The 20,671-nt window shown below is 47.3% G+C and overlaps 2 protein-coding genes across 3 annotated transcripts in view; one reads left to right on the top strand and one right to left on the bottom strand.

The window, feature by feature from the left end:
• The window catches only part of ST13 (ST13 Hsp70 interacting protein), an 88,211-nt gene extending 74,979 nt beyond the window's left edge, over positions 1–13,232 (bottom strand). Inside the window, exon 1 of the mRNA XM_040359659.1 lies at positions 13,008–13,232. Within this exon, the coding sequence (XP_040215593.1) occupies positions 13,008–13,117 (110 nt within the window). The 5' untranslated portion in view covers positions 13,118–13,232. The remainder of the gene's footprint in view (positions 1–13,007) is intronic.
• Positions 13,233–13,399: 167 nt separating this feature from the next.
• XPNPEP3 (X-prolyl aminopeptidase 3) overlaps positions 13,400–20,671 on the top strand; it is a 255,076-nt gene continuing 247,804 nt past the window's right edge. For both annotated transcript variants that reach the window (XM_040359658.1, XM_040359657.1), the window contains exon 1: positions 13,400–13,680. In XM_040359658.1, coding sequence (XP_040215592.1) covers positions 13,635–13,680 — 46 coding nt within the window. In that variant the 5' untranslated portion in view covers positions 13,400–13,634. The remainder of the gene's footprint in view (positions 13,681–20,671) is intronic.

The raw sequence follows: 20,671 nt of genomic DNA, 5'->3' as shown, positions 1-20,671 counted from the left end.
TCATCAGGAACTACGGACAACATAGGCGTGCCCTTCTCTGTAGTGTTAGTCCCACTCTTTAAAAAAAAAAAAAAAAAAAAAAAAAAGACATTTACTAGCCACAAAAAAAGAGCACTCGGGTGTAGTATTAAAACACCTCAGAAGGGAGACCCTTTAATGCTCACCAAGCCCCTATGTAACAATCCGGATAAGCACCTTTAGCCTGCCAAACACTTGGTGACTGACATGACCCGGGTAAGGAGAAATGAACCGCTGCAAGTGCCTGTTCTGTGTCCCACAGCTGCCTTCTGGAAGCACTGCATGTTTGGCATAAATAAGCTGAGTGTGCACCGGAACACATGCACGGTCCCGGGCGAACAGGCGTGGCTGTATTCGCGTACGACTCAAATCTTTGTGCGCAAAAGTAAAGGTTACTGCGCCAGTGCAGTGAAGCCGCATGCACCATGGCCGCCAAACTACCAAGTCCAGCTGTGTTTTTGCGAATACATGTGCACTATGGCCGCCAAACTAACTGCTGAGCAATGCGGCTTTTGCGAAGGCACGTGCACCATGACCGTCAAACAAACTGCCAAGTCCAGCGGCTCTTCTGCGAATGCACTTGCGCTATGGCCGCCAAACAAACTGCTGAGCAAGGCGGCACTCTTGAGGGGCAGAGAACAGGCGTCTAGTTGATCAGCACACGGTGAACATAACAGCTTTAATTTCAATAGCTGTGTGTTCCCCGCCGTCTCAGGATTGGACGGGTGATCTATCTATCAAAGTGTCCGGACAAGGGGGAGGGGCTATATATGACGACACGCGGCGGGGAACACACAGCTATTGAAATGAAAGCCGTTATGTTCCCCGCGTGCTGATCAACCAGACGGCGGTGGTGGGGCTCTTTGCCTACACAGGTAGGCCACTGGGGATCGACACAAGGCTGCATTTGGGGAAACAAGGCTGCTTCCCACCAACCACCAATGTAAGGGACATCCTTCCCACCGACCACCAATGTAAGGGACATCCTTCCCACCGACCACCAATGTAAGGAGCATTCTTCATATTGTTAGTATTGTGGTTTGAAAACGGTCACGTGACATTAAAAACAAAAAAGTATCAGTACTTGTACTCGGTCCTAAAAAAGTGGTATTGTGACAACCCTACTTTTCATGTTAAGGGTCCACTCCCTTGGACCTGTACAGAAGGAAATGCCTTAGCTCTGTAGTGTCCGGGATTCCACTTTGCAGGGTCCAGCGCCCGGAGGCTGCATTACAGGCAAAACCTTGCAGTATCTGAGTCTTCTTGGCTAAGTTTTGTTACCATTTAGCCAAACATTTAAAAGCCTGTGTCAAATGGATCTGATCCGTCAATCCCTTGATTCATTTTGGAACAGTTTGTGGGGCTCACCACCTTGCAGGCACTGGTAAAAAAGTAATGTGCTTCCTGTATGGGGAGGGGTTATATAGGGAATCACTTCCTGCCTAAAAACCTTTGGTCTACCAGTGTCCATTCACCTGGAGATGCAGCATAACCCAGCAGGCAATGAATATTAGCCCGACTGTCCCATGATGTATGAAAAAGAAACCGTTTGATTTTTTCTTTTTTTTGTTTATACTGTCATCAGTGCGGTACAGCGTCATCATATAACTGGTGTGGAAATGATCAGGAACATTGGTGACAAATGTGTAAAAAATGTATTTGATCACACAGGCAGCTTAAGAGAGAACTATTTCAGTGACATCGGCAAGCTTCAGACCGCTCTCCACTTAAAACGGGTCACAGGAGTGCAAAACTAATTGCACTTCTGTAACCCAGAGAAAAAGCCCAGCCTAAAAAGCTCAGGCTGGACTTCTCTTTTAACAGCCAAGGAAATTTCTACTCACAATAATACCAATGATAGGGCACAATTGCTCCCAAAGATGGGGCATGGTTATTGCCCACTGACATCAGGACCTTATCTACTCCCAATGGCCACAATACGGCCCCTCTAAACTCTGAAGGACAGTAAACGGGACCCTGGTTTCGAAAGTTTGGAGACTCCTGTCCTAGGCCATAGAGGTGATGATCTGATCTCCTGACATTGTAAGTCTGAACAACTGCCAAATCGGATACTGGGCTCCCTGCTGGGATGCGAGAGCCCAGAGAGGCACCAGGGGGCGACATGAACCCCTTTACACTGGCTGTAAAAGCAATCCAACAGCCCATTTGCTGCTAGGATTGCTTTTACTTTGTAGAGCATCTCTGGCTCTTAAAAACAATACCAGGATGATGCTTGTAGCTGCAGGCTTCATCCTGGTATAACCACTTGAATTCAATCACGTACATGTACTTGATTTGGTGGCAAGTGGTTAATCTGGCATAAGCCTTTTAAGATCCAGTTCATGGCCTTCATAGAAAACAATGCTATTTCAGATGACATGCGCATCTATGCATTTGGAACAGAAGAAAATTGCATCAGAATTCACAGCAGTGTGAACTGGGCCTTACACTTGTTTTGCTCTCTGAAAAGCAATCCATATTTGGATCATTCTCAAAGAGCATTTACAGGCCGTGAAGTGTTGATTTGCCTCCTCACCACCTGTTCAAACCCCTAAATGCCAGAATAACATGCAGCAACCACATATTGTGTGCATTGCCGCATGGTCCCTTTCACCTGAAAAGGTATACAGGGGGCAACTGGGGCATCATTCCTGCTGCGGCTGAAAAGCAAGCATCATGGCTGTGGCATGTGTAAACTCCTGGCTGCTAAAAGGGGAGCAGTTGAGGGCAGTAAAAACACAACTCAAATGTGTTGTTTTATCGCCGCCCCCAATCGCAAGTGTAAAAGGGCCAAACTGTTTGAAAAGTGGTGCAAATGCTTTCTAAAATGTCCTCACTGCTTTGTATGTCAAAGTATAGCGGCGCACTCTGTATGCTCTTTGCGGTATATTACACACTTTGGGACACTACAATCTGTTTACTGTGTTAGGCATTGCATACACCAGATTGTGGCACTGCGCTAAACATTGCATTCTCCACACCACTGAAAATTATATATTTATTTTTCATAAAAATATAAACACATAAATAGGATTTTTGTACTCACCGTAAAATCCTTTTTTCTGTTGTTCGTGGACAGACAGCAGCATATTCTTGACAGTAGGGTATTAGCCTTCTATCAGGAGAGGACTAGGCGGAAACATGTTAATACAACTTTAAAACTGTACAGTACTGCCCAGGAGGCAGTCCCTCTTTGTACAACCCCTCTCCTTGCATGCAGCAGCTCAGTTAGTCAAAAAGCAGTACAAACATAAAAAAGGAGGGGTGGGTGCTGTGTCCGTCCACGAACTACGGAGAAAGGGATTTTACGGCAAGTACAAAAAATCCTATTTTCTCTTGTGTTCATGGATGGACACAGCAGCATATTCTTGACAGTAGGGACGTCCCCAAGCAGTGTCAGAAAAACGAGGGTCTGGGAACAGCAAACAAACTTCACCCCAAACATAACCAGAGCTCCTCAATGGAAGGAGTTGCAACCTTAGACAGCCGCCTGCAAAACCTTGCGGCCAAAGCAAGCATTTGAAGATGCACTCACATCAACCTTGTAGAATTTTGTGATGGTGTGAACGAACGACCAGGTCGCCTCCTTACACACCTGGGAAACAGACGCCTGATGTCGGAAAGTTCAGAAACAGCAAAAGGTGGCACTATGCCCAGTTGATTATTGAAGGGCAGAGCCGTTTCCTCCAATGACTACAGACAAAATTAATATATGGAGCTGACTGTTTGGCGCAAGGGGAATCATCTGCCTGAGGGTTCCTATCTGGATGGGACACCTATAGCCTGGAGTCAAGCAAGGATCTGGTGGGAGAGGAGCAACGTACCATCGCTGGGATCCAACACTTCTGTAAAGGGTGTTTACTTACCATCTTTGGTGTGATCGTGAGGAAGAGTTACGTCCATTCAACTCACAATTAAAATCGGTGGTGGATTTTTCTCTTCACTTGATTATATTCTTCCTGTTGTCACCATGTGAATTGGACATTTCAACAGTATCACATTTGGACACTAACCATAATTACTTTATTATTATTTGGTGTGGTATTTGTCATTATCCCTTAAGAGGGGTAGTTATATATATATATATATATATATATATACACATATATATATATATATACACACACATATACACACACATATACACACACACACACACACACGTCTGGCGTGTCCCATCTTTTGCAAATGGGTAGAAACACATCCGGGTGTAGCAACCACTATCCTTGGTCCAGCATCTGGCGACTTAGGTAGTCCGCTTGCCAGTTTTCTACACCCGGAATGTATACGGCAGACAGACGGCACGCCTATGGCAGAATGTGAGCAACCGCCAAGGCAGCAGCCGAGCTTCTGGCCCCCCCTTGATGGTTGACATATGCCACCGCCGTGGCGTTGTCCGACTGGATCCTGACTGGACACCCCTGAAGTCTGAGACCACGTGGAGAGGCAATGTCCGATCGCCTAAAGCTCTAGCACATTGATCGGTAGGCGGGATTCTTCCTGCGTCTAGCGACCCTGTGCCGACTGGACACTCCAAACACCCCCCCAACCGTTCAGGCTGGCGTCCGTCGTGATCACCGTCCAGTGAAAGGGAAGGAACGAGTTTACGGACTGAAGGGCTGGAGATCTCAGCCACCAGAACAGGGAAGTCCTGACTAGATGGTCCACTCGGATCTGATAATCCAGGGACGAGAGACTTGTCCCATCTCGTTCTGTAAGGCACGGGTGACGAAATTGAGAATACGGTACTGCCTCGAAGGAGGCTACCATGAGGCCAAGGACTTGCATGCAACAACGCAGTGACGACCATCTGCGGGATGCCAGCAGCTTCACCGCCGCCTGAGGGGAGAAAAACGCTCGCCTCCCAAGGAATCTACAACCAAGCCCAGGTATTCCAGGCGCTGAGCCGGCACCAAACACCGACTTCTGGAGGTTCAGAACCCAACCAAAATCTTGAAGGGTCTGAGTGGCAATCGCCACATCCACCTCTAATTCCAAACTTGAAGCACATCTCAAGAGAAGGTCGTCCAGGTTACCCACTATAGCGCTACCTTGCCGTCTCAGCAAAGCCAGAATTGGGGCGAGCACCTTGGTGAAAACCCATGGTGCCGATGCCAGGCCAAAAAGGGAAAGCCACAAATTGGTTGTGGTCGTACCCAACCGCAAAACACAGAAACCTCCGATGTCTGACAAATATGGGGACATGCAAGTATGCGTCCGATGTCCAAGGATGCCAGAAAATCCCCCAGATGGAGTGCCGCGACTACAGAGCGCACCGATTCCATCCTGAACTTTCACAAAGCAGTTCAGAGCCTTGAGATGCAGAATTGTTTGGACCCCCTCCTTCTTTGGGACTACAAACAGGTTTGAATAAAACCCCTTAAACCTTTCCAGCAATGGCACAAGTACCATCACCCCGCGCGCCAGCAGATCCTGTACCGCCCCAAACAGGGCCACCCGACGAGTCGGAGGAAGTTTAAGGTTTGAGGGAAAAAAATCTGTTTGGAGGGCAAGAGAAAAAAACATCTTGTACCCTGAGGAAACTACTTCGCAAACCCATCAGTCGGAGAGCAGTGAAGACCACTGAGCCACGAAAGTGCAAAGACGACCCTCCACAAAATTGTCGGGCGGGGGCAGACCTTCATGCAGTCGCAGGTTTGTTCGCAGGCTTGCGAAACCAAGGGAGCTTTTGTCCCTCAGCAGGTGCTATATGGGTCTGGGAGCTCTTACCTGCAGCTCCAGGCAGACGGAAAAAACGCGTATGAGCAAAGAAGGAGGGCCCATGCCTACGACGTGGCTCCTTACCCTTCCTGGAATGCGGAAGCAGAGTACTCTTACCTTACGTGACATCCTTGATGATGTCATTCAGCGAGGCTCCAAAAAGCCTCTCACCCTTAAAAGGAGTTGTAAAGGAAACATTTTTTTTGCTCAAATGACTGTTTACAGGGTATAGTTTCAGTTTAGTTTTTGCATGTTATCCTGCCTGTGTGCATGTTTAGAGCCATAGAGAAGTGAGGGTTTTGAAAACGAAACTAGAAGCTCCCAGTACTGTGGTCCAAAGGAAACAGACAACCAAGAAGTGTCCAGAACAGAGCAGAATTATAGCAACATCAGAGCAAAAACGAACAATGAGGACATGAAACCAGGACTGCAGTAAGGTAAAGGAAGCCATTTAGCTTAAAAAAATAAAATAAAAAAAATTCCTTTAGTGACCCTTTAACCACTTGCCCACCGGGTTAATTCTGGCACTTCTCTCCTTCATGTGAAAATCACAATTTTTTTGCTAGAAAATTAATCAGAACCCCCAAACATTATATATTTTTTTTTAGCAGACATCCTAGGGAATAAAATGGCAGTCATTGCAATACTTTTTGTCACACCGTATTTGCGCAGCGGTCTTACAAGCGCACTTTTTTTGGATAAAAATCACTTTTTTGAATTAAAAAATAAGACAACAATACATTTTGCCCAATTTTTTTATATATTGCAAGATAATGTTACGCCGAGTAAAATGATACCCAACATGTCACGCTTAAAAATTGCGCCCGCTCGTGGCATGGCGTCAAACTTTTACCCTTAAAAATCTCGATAGGCGACGTTTAAAAAATTCTACAGGTTGCATTTTTTGAGTTGCAGAGTAGGTCTAGGGCTAGAATTATTGCTCTCACTCTAACGATCGCGGCGATACCTCACTTGTGTGGTTTGAATACCGTTTTCATATGCGGGCGCTACTCGCGTATGCGTTTGCTTCTGCGCGCGAGCTCGTCGGGACGGGGCGCTTTAAAAAAAATTTTTTTGGTTTTCTTATTTATTTTTATTTAGTTTTATAATTTTTTACACTGAAATAAAAAAATAAAAAAAATTGATCACTTTTATTCCTATTACAAGGAATGTAAACATCCCTTGTAATAGAAAAAAGCATGACAGGTCCTCTTAAATATGAGATCTGGGGTCAAAAAGACCTCAGATCTCATAATTAGACTTAAATGCAAAAAAAATAAAATAAAAAAAAAAAGTCATTTTTTCAAATGACAAAAAAAAAAAAATGTTTCTTTAAGAGGCTGGGCGGGACTGACGTTTTGACGTCACTTCCGCCCAGCAGAGCTATGAGGACGGGTGAAGGAGATTTCTCCTTCAGTCCCGTCCCCGCTCAGCTGCCGGACACATCCGATCCCCTCCGCCGCTACCGACGGCTCCGGTAAGCGGCGGAGGGCGCGGCGGGAGGCCCCTCTCCCGCCACCGATAACAGCGATCTCGCGGCGAATCCGCCGCGGAGACCGCCGTTATCGTGTACACCACCGCCCCCTGAAAAGATGAATATCTCGGTTGTGGCAGCAGCTGCTGCCGTTATCGAGATATTCAACTTTAAAAAGGACGTCTTTTTGACATGGGGCGGTGGTCAAGAGGTTAAGGCCGCATTCACACCTGAACGTAGCGTAAATCGGTCGTTTTTTCCGGCGTATTAACACGTATTCGCGCGTTTGCATACAGCGTTGTCCGATGTTTTTGAACTTTGATGTTTTTTTATTTTAGCCAATAGGAAAAATGCTCATCTCTTTCATCATTTGTTGCTATGTTTGTATATTTTTTTTATCTTCTTCCTGGGTGAATATTCTATTTCACAGAACAGATTAAAGCGACAAAATGCCCGTAGAAACGCTCCAACAAGTGCCCCATCATGCGCTGACCCGGAATCATCCTCACTGTCCGAATGGTCGTAGTCCGCGTCTTCTGATACATCAGAACCCAGGCCGGGAGCAGTAGCTGGGCCCGAATATGAGTCAGAGACATCCCTGGAAGATGGTGGGGGAGGGGGAATTTTTTTACCCCCCTTTTTCCCCCCGCACACCACTGCCACCCTGGCAACAAAAGCCTACAGGACTGCCGACAGCCTCCACAGAAACAGCAGGTGCCGGGGCACTAGTTTCTAACACAGGTATGTCTAGGGAATAAGCATCAGCTTCCGATGCCATGCTGACCCACGCGCCTGATCCCCTTAGGGACGCAAGCCAAGGCACAGAGCCCACCCTCATAGCTGCTCCAGATGCCGAGGGGCCCCCCCAGAGGACTCACCACCCAAGCAGGCACTGTACCACTGCTGTCCCGACAGAGGAGCTCTCCTTAAACAACCGCACGTGTCACTGTCTTCCTGAGGTGTGGCTCAGGCTGTTTGCGCCGGTCAGTTACCTAAAAACACAGCTAGAGGCCAAAACCCACATCAAAATGGCTGCCGGACAACCGCTCTCTAGGGAAAAAAAAAGAAGAAGAGCGCAGGCTACAAGAAAATGGCCGCCGCTGTGAAAAACAGCATAGAGCATGCGGGCTACAGGAAAATGGCCGCCGATGAGAAAAAACACAGCAATAAGCAGCGGCCGAACACATGTAAACAAGGCAAACAGTAAAAACACAGGCAGCGAACACCCCCTGCGGATGCCCAAAAACTGAGGCCCCCCCATGACAACCAGACAGCACCCCCAGGAAAGCGGACCCACAGCGGACGCAAAGGCCTAACTCAAAGAGCATAAGGAGGAGGTAAGGGAGGGAGAGAAGAAAGGAAAGGTGGGGGGAAAAAAAAAAAAAAAAGTCGACCTCCCTGCGAATGTCCAGCCGTTCCAACCGAGAGTGCTACTTACCAGTCCTGTGTGGAGTGCTGGAAGCATCCAACAGATCCACCACCCGAGCAGTACGGGGGTAGCCGTCGGCCACGCACACATGACACACAGTAATTAGCCTGGTCATATGTGTGCCCCGAAGCGCGTAGTTCACCCCTGGCCACCCGGAGCCTGTTGTGGCCGACCCATTGCGTAGCTAAAGGCCTGCACACGCTCAATGGCCGAAACTGGGGTGACTAAGGATCTAGGACATCCAGCCTGTCGCCCAGTCGGTAGTTCATAGTATATCTCAGGATCATAGCAGAAGAAAAAAAAAAATCTCCAAGACCAAAGGGCCCACAGGGAGCCAGGTCCTTCTCCTATGCTAGGAACAAAAAACTGAGCTGCTGCATGCTAGTTGTACCCAGAGGGACCGCCTCCTGGGTGGTACTGTACAGTTTTAAAGTTGTATTAACACATTAACATGTTTCTGCCTAGTCCTCTCCTGATAGAAGGCCAATACCCTACTGTCAAGAATATGCTGCTGTGTCCGTCCTTGAACACAAGAGAAATAAACCTTTACAAACTTGTCATACTTACCTCCACTGTGCAGTTCGTTTTGCACAGAATGATCCTCCTGTTCTGGGGTCCCACGGCGGCTGTCTGGGCTCCTCCCGCAATAGCTAACCCCCTCTGGGAAGCTCTCTCCCGAGGGGGTTACCGTGCAGGCACGCTCCCTGTCATAAACTCGGCGTCCATAGACACAGAGTGTATGACTTAGTCCCGCATCATCATTGAATTTGATTGACAGCAGCGAGAGCAAACGGCTGTGCTGCTATCAATCTATCCAATCAACGCTGAGACTCCGTAGAGTACCTATTGCAACATTATTGTGGAGGGAATAGAACCACTGTCAGTTTTTTTTGCTGCCAGTGCCCCCATTGGGAAGATTCCTCCTCTTTCTATGTCATGTTTACCGTTATAATTAAAAAACCTAAGTAAAAGGAAATCTCAAGTTTTGGGTTGTCCCCAGAACAAGGGGGCAAATCTTCCAATGGGGCAGTGGCTTAGCATTGGGGGGTGGGGCAGGTGGTGCGGTCGCCCAGGGTGCAACATTTAGAGGCATAGGATGTCATTGCGGACTTGCAGTGTCACCAAGCGTGAGCACACTCTTTGCATCCAGTGTGAGTAACACTGCATGACAGAGAGCGGGCTCACCATAGACATGTGCGGGGGTGTGCCTGGGCACACCCTAATGCAAGGGCAATGCCAGGGGGGTGCTTGTGTTCACCCCCATCTCTGCAACCATCTGTGTCATGGTGCTGGCAAAGTCTGCAATTTTCGATTTCTCCCCCGACTGCAGTGTCCCTCTAGTGTCCCGAACACAGCATTTTGAGGTTGTCAGCTAGCAGGGACTCTCTGTACAGTATCTCCTTGTGTGGGCCGAGGAGGTGGTGGGCGGGGGTGTGGGTGAACTCTCCTACACACTAACAGGTGGCTGCTCAAGCAGCTAAAAAAAAAAACCTGGAAAGAAGGTAGAGCTGAGATGACAGCCCAGGAGTCTTCCGATTCCAGCCATGGGCTAAGTGGCAGATGGGGAAATGTCTACCTTCATCACTACATGAGTACCTCTATGCTCCTTCAGCCCTTACACTCATCGCCGCACACCGGACTCAGGAAGTACTAAAGGTTCATGGATTAGGGGGTACAAATTACTTGCCTTGTCACAGGTGCCGACACCCCACTACAATGGGGACACTAGTTCTGATGACAATCAGGCACTTAACAACCAGGCCAATTCTGACATTTCTCTCCTACATGTAAAAATCACCAATTTTTGCTAGAAAACTACATAGAACCCCCAATCACTATATATGTTTTTTTTTTTTTTTTAAAGCAGAGACCCTAGAGCAGGGGTGCCCCGCCTTTTGAAGAATGAGGGCCACTTAAGAAACTTGGTAACCAGTCACGGGCCACAATGAGCTGAGTGGGAGGCTGAAGGGTCACGGCTACTCTATAGGCCCTCCGATCCACCCAGATGGAAGTGGACAAATTCCCTTCTGTTTTTCGGATTGGAGGTAGTTGGGCGTAAACGGACATCTTTCGCTCTATAGAGGTGAATTGAGGGTCCCATTTGGTCGGGCCGATCCTGTGAAAAGGGCCTAAAACTGCTTTCACACTGATGTGCTGCGGTTTACCCACACCGCGGGTGCAGCGTAGTGCTCCTGTGTCTATCCTGCAGGTTAGCTGAACTTTGCCATAGACTCTGCCTGTGGCAAAAGCTGGTGCTGTAGAGCAGTGGTCATCAACCCTGTCCTGCAGGCCCCACTAACAGGCCAGGTTTTATGTAATACTTTGGGGAGATGCAGACTAGAATACTGCAATCACTGAGCAGAAAATGATATCACCTGTGATGTATTTCTGTTATCTTGCAAACCTGGCCTGTTAGTGGGCCCTGCAGGACAGGGTTGATGACCACTGCGTGTAGAGGAAGCATCGGCTTATGGGGCTCTGCCCTGCAGCCACTTTCTTCCTCTACCACCAGCATTGTTCACAACAGTGATGCTGCAGTATGGCGGGTCGGCAACCTGCGATCTGGGCTTGCCAACCCGCCATTCCAGAGAAGGATGTCGCGGGCCACATCAGAGGGCTCCGCGGGCCACATATGGCCCCCGGGCCACCCCTGCCCTAGAGAATACAATAGCGGTCATTGCAACTTTTTATCTCACATGGCATTTGCGCAGCAATTTTTCAAACACGTTTTTTTTTCTCTGGAAAACCGTTTTCATATGTGGTCTGGACTTACGTATGCGTTCGAGCACACGGGGACATTGGCACTTTAAAAAAATAATAATAATGAATTGTTAATTTTACTTAAAAAAATAAATAAAAAAGGATTATGTAATTGTATTTTTTTATCATTTTGACACTTAAAAAATAAAATAAAAAATGTAATCACTTTTATTCCTATTACAAGGAATGTAAACATCCCATGTAATAGAAATATTGCATGACAGGACCTCTTTGGAGTGAGATATGGGGTCAAAAAGACCCCAAATCTCGCCTCTAGGCTGGGAAGCATAAAAACAATCACTGCTTCACAGACGAAGTGATGTCGGTTTTTTGAATGCAGAGACCGAGTGCGAGACGTCATAACATCGCGCCCGGCCTCAGGCATTCATAGAAACTTCGGCGACCATCTGGTGTGCTGGAAATCTCTATGATCAACATCCGGGGCCAGCGGATCCCGTCACCGATCGCACAGGTGAGTCGGTAGAGGCACCGGAGGGGGTGTCCCCTCTCGCCGCCCACAAGAATGATCAAGCAAAGACTGGAGAAAAAGATTGGACAGCCGCACTTCCACGAAATTCTTAAAATGTTGCCTTTAATGGTAAAAAACGGAAACAGCACTACAAGTCACAGCAGACAGTGGGGTGGATAGCTGACGCGTTTCGCAATGGGGTATCATCGCTTAGTCATAGCTAAAACAGAAATGGTACACAACTCAAATATATACACACCTAAAGGTGTGTATATATTTGAGTTGTGTACAATTTCTATTTTAGCTATGACTAAGCGCTGATACCCCAGTGCGAAACGCGTCAACTATCCACCCCACTGTCTGCTGTGACTTGTAGTGCTGTTTCCGTTTTTTTACCATTAAAGGCAAAATTTTAAGAATTTCGGGGAAGTGCAGCTGTCCAATCTTTTTCTCCATGCATTGCCTGCACCCACGCTTCTGAGAGGACACTGATTGCACTCACCTAAAGTGGCAGTTTCCCTTTTCTCAAGAATGATCAAGCGGTGGAACAGCCGCTACAATTGTTCTTATGATGTAGGGAATCGCCGGCTGAAAATGCTGATATCTGAAAGATTACCTGTAGGCATTATTCAGATATACAAGTCCTCGGCTTTGTGGTGGTATAACGGCCAAAGGTTGGCAAGTGGTTAAGGATGAGCTCCAGCGTGTTCGCAAACCCCACGTGCAGAGCCCACCAGGAAGTCGGCACGGCGCTAATCACAAGCGTTGAGACATTGTCCTGATGGGCAGCTGCAGAGATCGGGAAATGTCTCACTGCCTGTGATTAGCGCCGACTTCCTGGCGGGCTTTGCGAACACGCCTGAGCTCATCCTTATCAGGCATTATCTCACTTTGGAGGGATTTCCTCTGACTTCCTGTTTTGGCTATGAGACAGGAAAAGAAGGGGAATCTCCACAAAAGGACACAGATAGCAATAAAGAAAAAAAAACTGACAGTGCTTAGAACCCGCCCTTATTCTATCCAAAGTTTTGCCTTTACTTCTACTTGAATCCTGAAACGGTCTGCAAATGCGAGAAAACGTGCGATTAGCTGAGAAGCGTCGCTATTGGGGAAAATGCAGAGAAATGTCCAGTCACCTTAGTAGCCATTCTGTGAAGAACTTCAGCTGCGGCCGATGCAGGATAGCAGGGTTGCTCTTACACAGGTTGACAAACTCTTTCAAGTCGTGTACTTTCCGCGGGTCCATGGCTTCTACACACACACGAGCACAACACCGCCGACTCCCTAGAAGGAACTAGAAATGGCAGCGTTGGGGCAGGGTGGGCGTAGCTAGCAAACCAACCAATCACCAAGCGCCCCTGACACCCGTGGAACAGGAAGTGCGGCCGCTCTGGTTCTCTAGGAGAAGGCGCGTGACTCGTCAGGAAGTAATTGTGTGCGGAAGTGTCTGCTTTCCTTCAAACTCGTTCTGACGACAACGTAGTGAATAGATTCCCGTCACTTCTCTTCAAAGCCTATGGACGATAAGAAACATTTTACTAAATCTCCACCCACAACCCTATTAGGGGTTCCTATTGGGCGCCTGAGGTGAGCGCACCACAACTGAGACTGTTACCTTGAACAGCCGCTCCACTCATGGCAACCAGATACCAATATGGTGTCTTTGTAGCTTCCTATCATAGGAAGTTCATCAGAAGGCCGCGACAGGAAATGGTGGTCTCCTGTGCGACAAGAGTGGTGGAGTCAGTCCTTAGATTTCAGTTATGTGGCGTGTTGTCGGTCAGAGCTGTGTCTACAGGCGTGTTTCAGGTCAGGGATTTCTTCCTCTGTCATATCAGTGTCATACTTTACATTCGGTCTGATGATAGCTGAGCACCTCACTTCTGTGTATTTATAAAAGTGTATTTTTGTCCCTTTCCTCCTGCCTTCCTATATGTGACATTGTACAGCTTACTAAATAGTGATGGGCCAGTTCATACTGGGATGCGTTCCCTGGACCACACGTGATCACACTGTCCTTGAGAGACACACCTGGTACCATTCATTTATAATGGCTCCCAAAATGCACCAGTTGCAGCCAACAAGGTCGCATGTCAACCGCTGTAAAATGCGGTTTGGTGTGCGATTTGAAAAAGTTGTGCTTGCGCTTCTTTTTGCTTTCTCCCATGCGTTTGGCAGCCTATTTAAATGAAAGGACTGTCACAATGGGATTGTATGTATGAGGAGGCTGGATTTAAAGCGGATGTGCCAGTAAAAACAAATATTAAAAGCCAGCAGCTACAAATACTGCAGCTGCTGACTTTTAATATTGGCACACTTACCTGTCCTGGAGTCCAGCGCCGTCCGCAGCAGAGGACAAGCGATCGCTCGTCTCTCTGCTGCTCCCCCCGCCATCCTCAGTGAGGGAACCAGGATGTGAAGCGCTCCGGCTTCACTACCCGGTTCCCTACGGCGCATGCGCGAGTCGCGCTGCGCCCGCCGATTGGCTCACACGCTGTGTGCTGGGAGCCGAGTGTTCCCAGCACTCAACGGGGCACAGACGGGAAGTCTGGAAAAACCAGTCGTTTGCCCGAGACGTGTGGCCGGAAGTGGGTGCAAATACCTGTCTTTAGACAGGTATCTGCACCCCCCTCCCCCCTGAAAGGTGTCAAATGTGACACCGGAGGGGGGGAGGGTTCCGATCAGCGTGAGTTCCACTTTAGGGTGGAGCTCCGCTTTAAGTTCCCGTCCACACCACCGGAAATGCAGGTAAAAAAACGTTCTAGTGTGAACAGAGGCTTAGGCTTGGTTCGCAACTCTGCGTTTTATGCGTTTGCGCAGGCACAGCAGCCCATTCAATAGAAAGGGTTGGGGACTCTTTCCCCACAGCCCATTTTCAAAAACGCACCCGCAGGGCAGCCACAGGGAACCGCATACGCTGTGTTTTTAGATGCGTGTGAGTGCCAATAATAATTAATGACACTCCTGCACGTCTGCGGTTAGGGAACTGGGGTTTTATGTATCAGTTCTCGACCCGCATATGTGTGAACCTAGCCTAATGGCCCGTACACATGATCCGAATATAGTACAAAAACGGTAGTCCGAGGAAGAATTGTACGATAATTGGATTGTTGGTACAGAGCTTTTCGAGAGCCGATCATGACAATTCATCCGATTATTATTCAAAAGTAAGTGGGAGAATGTATGCAGCGCTAAAACATGAAAAGTGAAGTATATATAAATCACTGAAAACCCAAAAGGGTGGGATGAACTGTGAAAAAGCACATACAGTTGAACCTCGGATTACGAGTATAATCCGTTTCAGGAGTATGCTCGTAATCCAAAGTACTCGCATATCAAAGCAAGTTTTCCCATAGAAGTCAATGGAAACAAAAATAATTTGCTCCGCGTTGACTTCAATGGGATCCAATACCGAATGTGGCCTGAGGTGGGGGTGGGTGCCGAAAACGTCCGAAAAGACCCAAGGACACTTTGGCTTGTTTCCTGCGCCCCCGTACCTCAGGCCAAATGAGGTACTTCAGGCCAATGTTTGGCTTTTTTCGACTCATGCGCCCCCGTACCTCAGGCCAAATGAGGTACTGCAGGCCTATTTAGCTTGAATTCTGCTAGTTTTGCGCGTCAACCATGTGTTTAAACTATCCACTTGCCAACCGTAAGGCTGCTTTCACACTGGAGGGGGCATTGACGGGGCTTTACCGTTGTTTTAGCGACGGTATTTGTCTGCTAGCGGGACACTTTTAACCCCTGCTAGCCACCAAATAAAGGGTTAAATGTGACCCCCCCCCCCTGTTGTTTCTTGGACTTTCAGTTCTTACCGACGCGCCCAAGAAACGATCCAATGGTGCTGCCAGCTGGTCACAGAGGAGAACAAAGACACATATCATCTTTGATTGCCTCTATGGCCTTGGAGGACTGGAGTGACGTCATGATTTCGGGTCCAGGGTAAAAAAATGCTTTTTTTTTTTTTTGTTTTGTTTTTTTATCTTTTGCCTTTAACGACTTCCTGCCTGGCCTATAGCAGAATGACGGCCGGGAAGTGGTTCAGTTATCCTGACTGGGTGTCATGTGACGTCCAGCAGGATAACTGCCGCCATGCGCCTTTGGGGGGGGTGCATTTTGCGGCGATCAATGGTGTGGTGTGTCAATCTGACACACCTCTAAACCGATCTTGGTAAAGAGCCTCAGGCGGAGGCTTTTTACCACGTGATCAGCCATGTCCAATCATGGCTGATCGCAATGTAAAAAGGAAGAGCCATTGATCTGCTTTTCCTCACTCGCGTCTGACAGACATGACTAGAGGCGAGCCAATCTGCGGCTTGCCTGAGGAGGGGGGGGGGGGTCTGCTCTGATTGTTTATCAGCGCAGCCCCCGCGTGGATGCCTACACTGGAACACCAGGGATGCCCCCAGTACCACCAGGGAAGCCCCCAACATGTGGATGGCCAGGTACGTCCCCCATGGCCACCAGGGATGCCATGCACATGCCCAATATATGACAATCGGTGTCCACAAATGGGAACTGACTGGCACCATTTATACATAATGCCAGATCAGTAATTCCCAGCAGTGCCATCCATCAGTGCCCATCCGTGTCACATACCAGTGCCGCCTCATCCGTGCCCATCAGTGCAGCCATATCAGTGCCCGTCGTTGAAGGAGAAAATTTGCTTATTTACAAAATTTTATAACAGAAACCGAAATATTTCTTTCAAAATTTTTGGTCTTTTGTTGCGCTAAAAATAAAAACCCCAACAGTGATCAAATACCAACAAAGGAAAGCTCTATTTGTGGGAACAAAATGATAAAACATTTGTTTGGGTACAGTGTAGTATGATCACGCAATTGTCATTCAAAATGTGACAGCGCTGAAAATTGCCTTGGGCAGGAAGGGGGGTGTAAGTGCCTGGTATTGAAGTGGTTAAAGGTAAAGAAGAGATTTGGGGTCTTTTTGACTCCAGGTTTCTCTATAAAGAGAACCTGTAATGTGTCATCCTTATTTATGTAAAAGGAATAAAAGAAATGTGTAAAAAATAAATACAAATTTAAATCGCCCCCATCCCTCTGTGCTCATGCGCCAAAGCAAACGCATACGTAGGTCGCACACACATATGTAAATGGTATTCGCACCACTCATGTGAGGTATCGCTACGAACGTTAGAGCGTTAGAGCGAGAGCAATAATTCTAGTGCTAGTCCTCCTCTGTAACTCTAAACCGGTAACCTGTAAAATAATTAAAGCGTCGCCTATGGAGATTTTTAAGTATTGTCGTTTGTCGCCATTCTGCATGCGTGTACAATTTTAAAGTGCGACATGTTAGGTATTTACCCACTGTAAAATCATCTTTCATATTTTACAAAATAAATGGTTGTATGTGTGTGTATATACAGTACAGACCAAAAGTTTGGACACACCTTCTCATTCAAAGAGTTTTCTTTATTTTCATGACTATGAAAATTGTAGATTCACACTGAAGGCATCAAAACTAAATATAAAACTAAATAAAATATATTTCATATTCTAGGTTCTTCAAAGTAGCCACCTTTTGCTTTGATTACTGCTTGGCACACTCTTGGCATTCTCTTGATGAGCTTCAAGAGGTAGTCACCTGGCGCAGCACCCCATCACTCTCCTTCTTGGTCAAATAGCCCTTACACAGCCTGGAGGTGTGTTTGGGGTCATTGTCCTGTTGAAAAATAAATGATGGTCCAACTTAACGCAAACCGGATGGAATAGCATGCCACTGCAAGATGCTGTGGTAGCCATGCTGGTTCAGTATGCCTTCAATTTTGATTAAATCCCCAACAGTGTCACCAGAAAAGCACCCCCACACCATCACACCTCCTCCTCCATGCTTCACGGTGGGAACCAGGCATGTAGAGTCCATTCGTTCACCTTTTCTGCGTCGCACAAAGACACAGGGGTTGGAACTCAAGTTTGGACTCATCAGACCAAAGCACAGATTTCCACTGGTCTAATGTCCATTCCTTGTGTTCTTTAGCCCAAACAAGTCTCTTCTGCTTGTTGCCTTTCTTTAGCAGCGATTTCCTAGCAGATATTCTACCATGAAGGCCTGATTCACACAGTCTCCTCTTACCAGTTCTAGAGATGTGTCTGCTGCAAAAGGTGGCTACTTTGAAGAACCTAGAATATGAAATATATTTTCAGTTGTTTCACACTTTTTTGTTATGTATAATTCCACATGTGTTAATTCATAGTTTTGATGCCTTCAGTGTGAATTTACAATTTTCATAGTCATGAAAATAAAGAAAACTCTTTGAATCAGAAGGTGTGTCCAAACTTTTGGTCTGTACTGTATATATATATCAAATTTTGTTCTTTTTAAATTAATTAAAGAGTATTTTTTTTGCCCAAATACTGTGTGACATAAAAAATTGTAGGGATCACCATTTTATTTCCTAGGGTCGCTGCAAAAAAAAGAATTTCTTAGTGTTTACAGTGGTTCTAAAGTTTCAAAATAAAAAAATAACAAACATGCTGTAATTACCTGCTCTGTGCAATGGTTTTGAATAGTGCAGCCCCGGTCCTCTTCTTGTTGGGTTCCTCGCCAGCGGAAAGATGTGACGGCAATATCAGTCCAAAGAACTATTCTGAATTTCATTACGACGCATTATATTTTATACGCTGATATGAAAATGGGCAGTTACAAACAACTTCCTGAAGTATACCAAACACAATTATACAGATTTATCAATAAATTTTAACCGATTGCCGACCAGCCGCCATCCTTATACTGCGGCATGTTGGCTCCCCTGGCAAACCGCCATAGGTGTACGTCAGTGTTTGCACAGGAAATAACAGGTGGATCTGGCGGACTTCATGTCCGCTGGCGACCTGCGATCACGGTGTACAGAGGCAGAACGGAAAACTGCCTATGTAAACAAGGTATTGTTTCAGATGATGTCAAGAGATCTTCTGTTCCCAGTGATCGGGAACAGCGATCTCTGTTATTTTCCCTGGTCGCCCATCCCCCTTACAGTTAAAAGACACCCAGGGAACACACCTAACCCCTTGATCATCCCCTAGTGTTACCCCTTTCCTGACAGTGTCATGTTTACATTGATAAGTTCCTTTTTATATAGCACTGATCAATGTAATAATGTCACTGGTCCCCAAAAAGTGTAATTTGTCCGCCGCAATGTCGCAGTCCCGCTAAAAAGATCTCCGCCATAACCAGTAAAAACAATATAAAAGTAAAAGTCCCTAAATCTATCCCATAGTTTTGTAGACACCATTTTTTTTTACCAAAAAAAATGTAGAAGAATATATATCGGCCTAGACTGATGAATACATTTTTCCCTTTATCGTCTTTCAGGACAGCACCTTGAGAGCGTGGCTCCACCCATTTGACAGGAAACACACCTCCACCAAACTTCTTAAAAGGGAGGCTCCTTCCACTTATCAGTTTTTGTGTTTCCTCCAGCGGGAACACATGTGGGGGTTAGGAGCTCTCCTTGGAGAGTTTTTTTTGTCTCCCTACTCCACCTGTTTTTTCTTACCTCAGAGAGTCTGCTCCTCCCATTCACTGGTTAGAGAGTGCCTCGTGCATGGGCTCCTTCTCACTCATCAGTGCGCAGTGAGCCAGGACTGCTCAGGGATACTGCTCCTTGGCAAGCTACAGGCGCGGACATCTTTTCTCGTCTCGTCTTTCAGGACAGCACTTGGAGAGAGCGCAGCTCCACCCACTTCCCAGGAAACACTGCAGCTATAGCTTTAAATTCCGCCCACTTCCACCATGACCTCAGTTGTTGTGTTTCCTCCGGTCATGGTGGAAGCGCTGCAGGGAACCAGGGGTGTGCTGTACTCTCTCCAGGTGGAGATGGCAAAAAGCATACCTGCGGTCGGTTGTATTTTGAATTTCAGGCGGACCCAGCATCCCCTCTGACGGGTGGGGGATGCTTCGGTGCTCTCCCCTTTCTCGGGCCCAGCGAGGGCGAAGGCTGCTGGAGGTGTCTGCCCCCATAGGCGGCTAGCGTGGGCTGAAGGAACAGGTCAGGTGCCTGTTCCGGGTTCACGTGGAGCCGTTCCGGATGGCGGGCGACGTCATTTCCGGGGGGGGGCGGAACTTCCGGCGGTGCGCGGCAGCTTCCGGTTCCAGCTGCTGGAGCGCAGAAGGGGAGACGGCCTCGGCGGTGCACTTCCGGTCCTCGTGGCGACGAGGTTAACCGGGAAAATTTAAAATGGAAGAACCGGACGGCTGCTATACGCTGGGAGTGATGGAGACAGCTGAAGCAGCGGAGGTTTTGGGCAAGCGGGAGCCACAAGCACCAGCCTGGCCCAGGTAGGAACAGCGGTTTCCACTCTCCTGGGTTCTGTGTCCCTCCTGTTGCCCCTTAAGGGGGAGGGGAGCCTGCAGCACTATCCCTGGTGAATGTCTTTGGGAGAAATGCTTGTTTGTGTTTGCACAGTGGTGATGGGGAATGGGTGTTTTGTTAACTGCTGTGGGTGGCATATTTATTTGCTAAATGTTCTGATACAAAAAGTAAGCATAGTGTTGTTGTCTTTTAATGTTTTGCAGAAATGTAAAGAAAAACTTAAGGATGCATTGCCACCACCTAAAAAGAAGTGTGCTGTTTGCAAAAATTCCCTTAAGGGCTCATGGCATAAGCCATTATGCAAAACCTGCATTGCAGATTTGGTTAGAGAGGAAGCCTCTGCCAGTGCACCCTCTGAACAACCAAAGGAGATGCTTTCCTCCTTTAGGAAGGAATTGGAACAGACTTTTTCATCGTTCCGTTCCTTCCTAGAAAAACGTCCAGTTTCACATTCTACCCCTAGGGCTT

The sequence above is a fragment of the Rana temporaria genome, chromosome 7 (assembly GCF_905171775.1).
Source record: "Rana temporaria chromosome 7, aRanTem1.1, whole genome shotgun sequence".
NCBI classification, from domain to species: Eukaryota; Metazoa; Chordata; class Amphibia; order Anura; family Ranidae; genus Rana; species Rana temporaria.
This window is presented reverse-complemented; position numbering and strand designations above follow the sequence as displayed.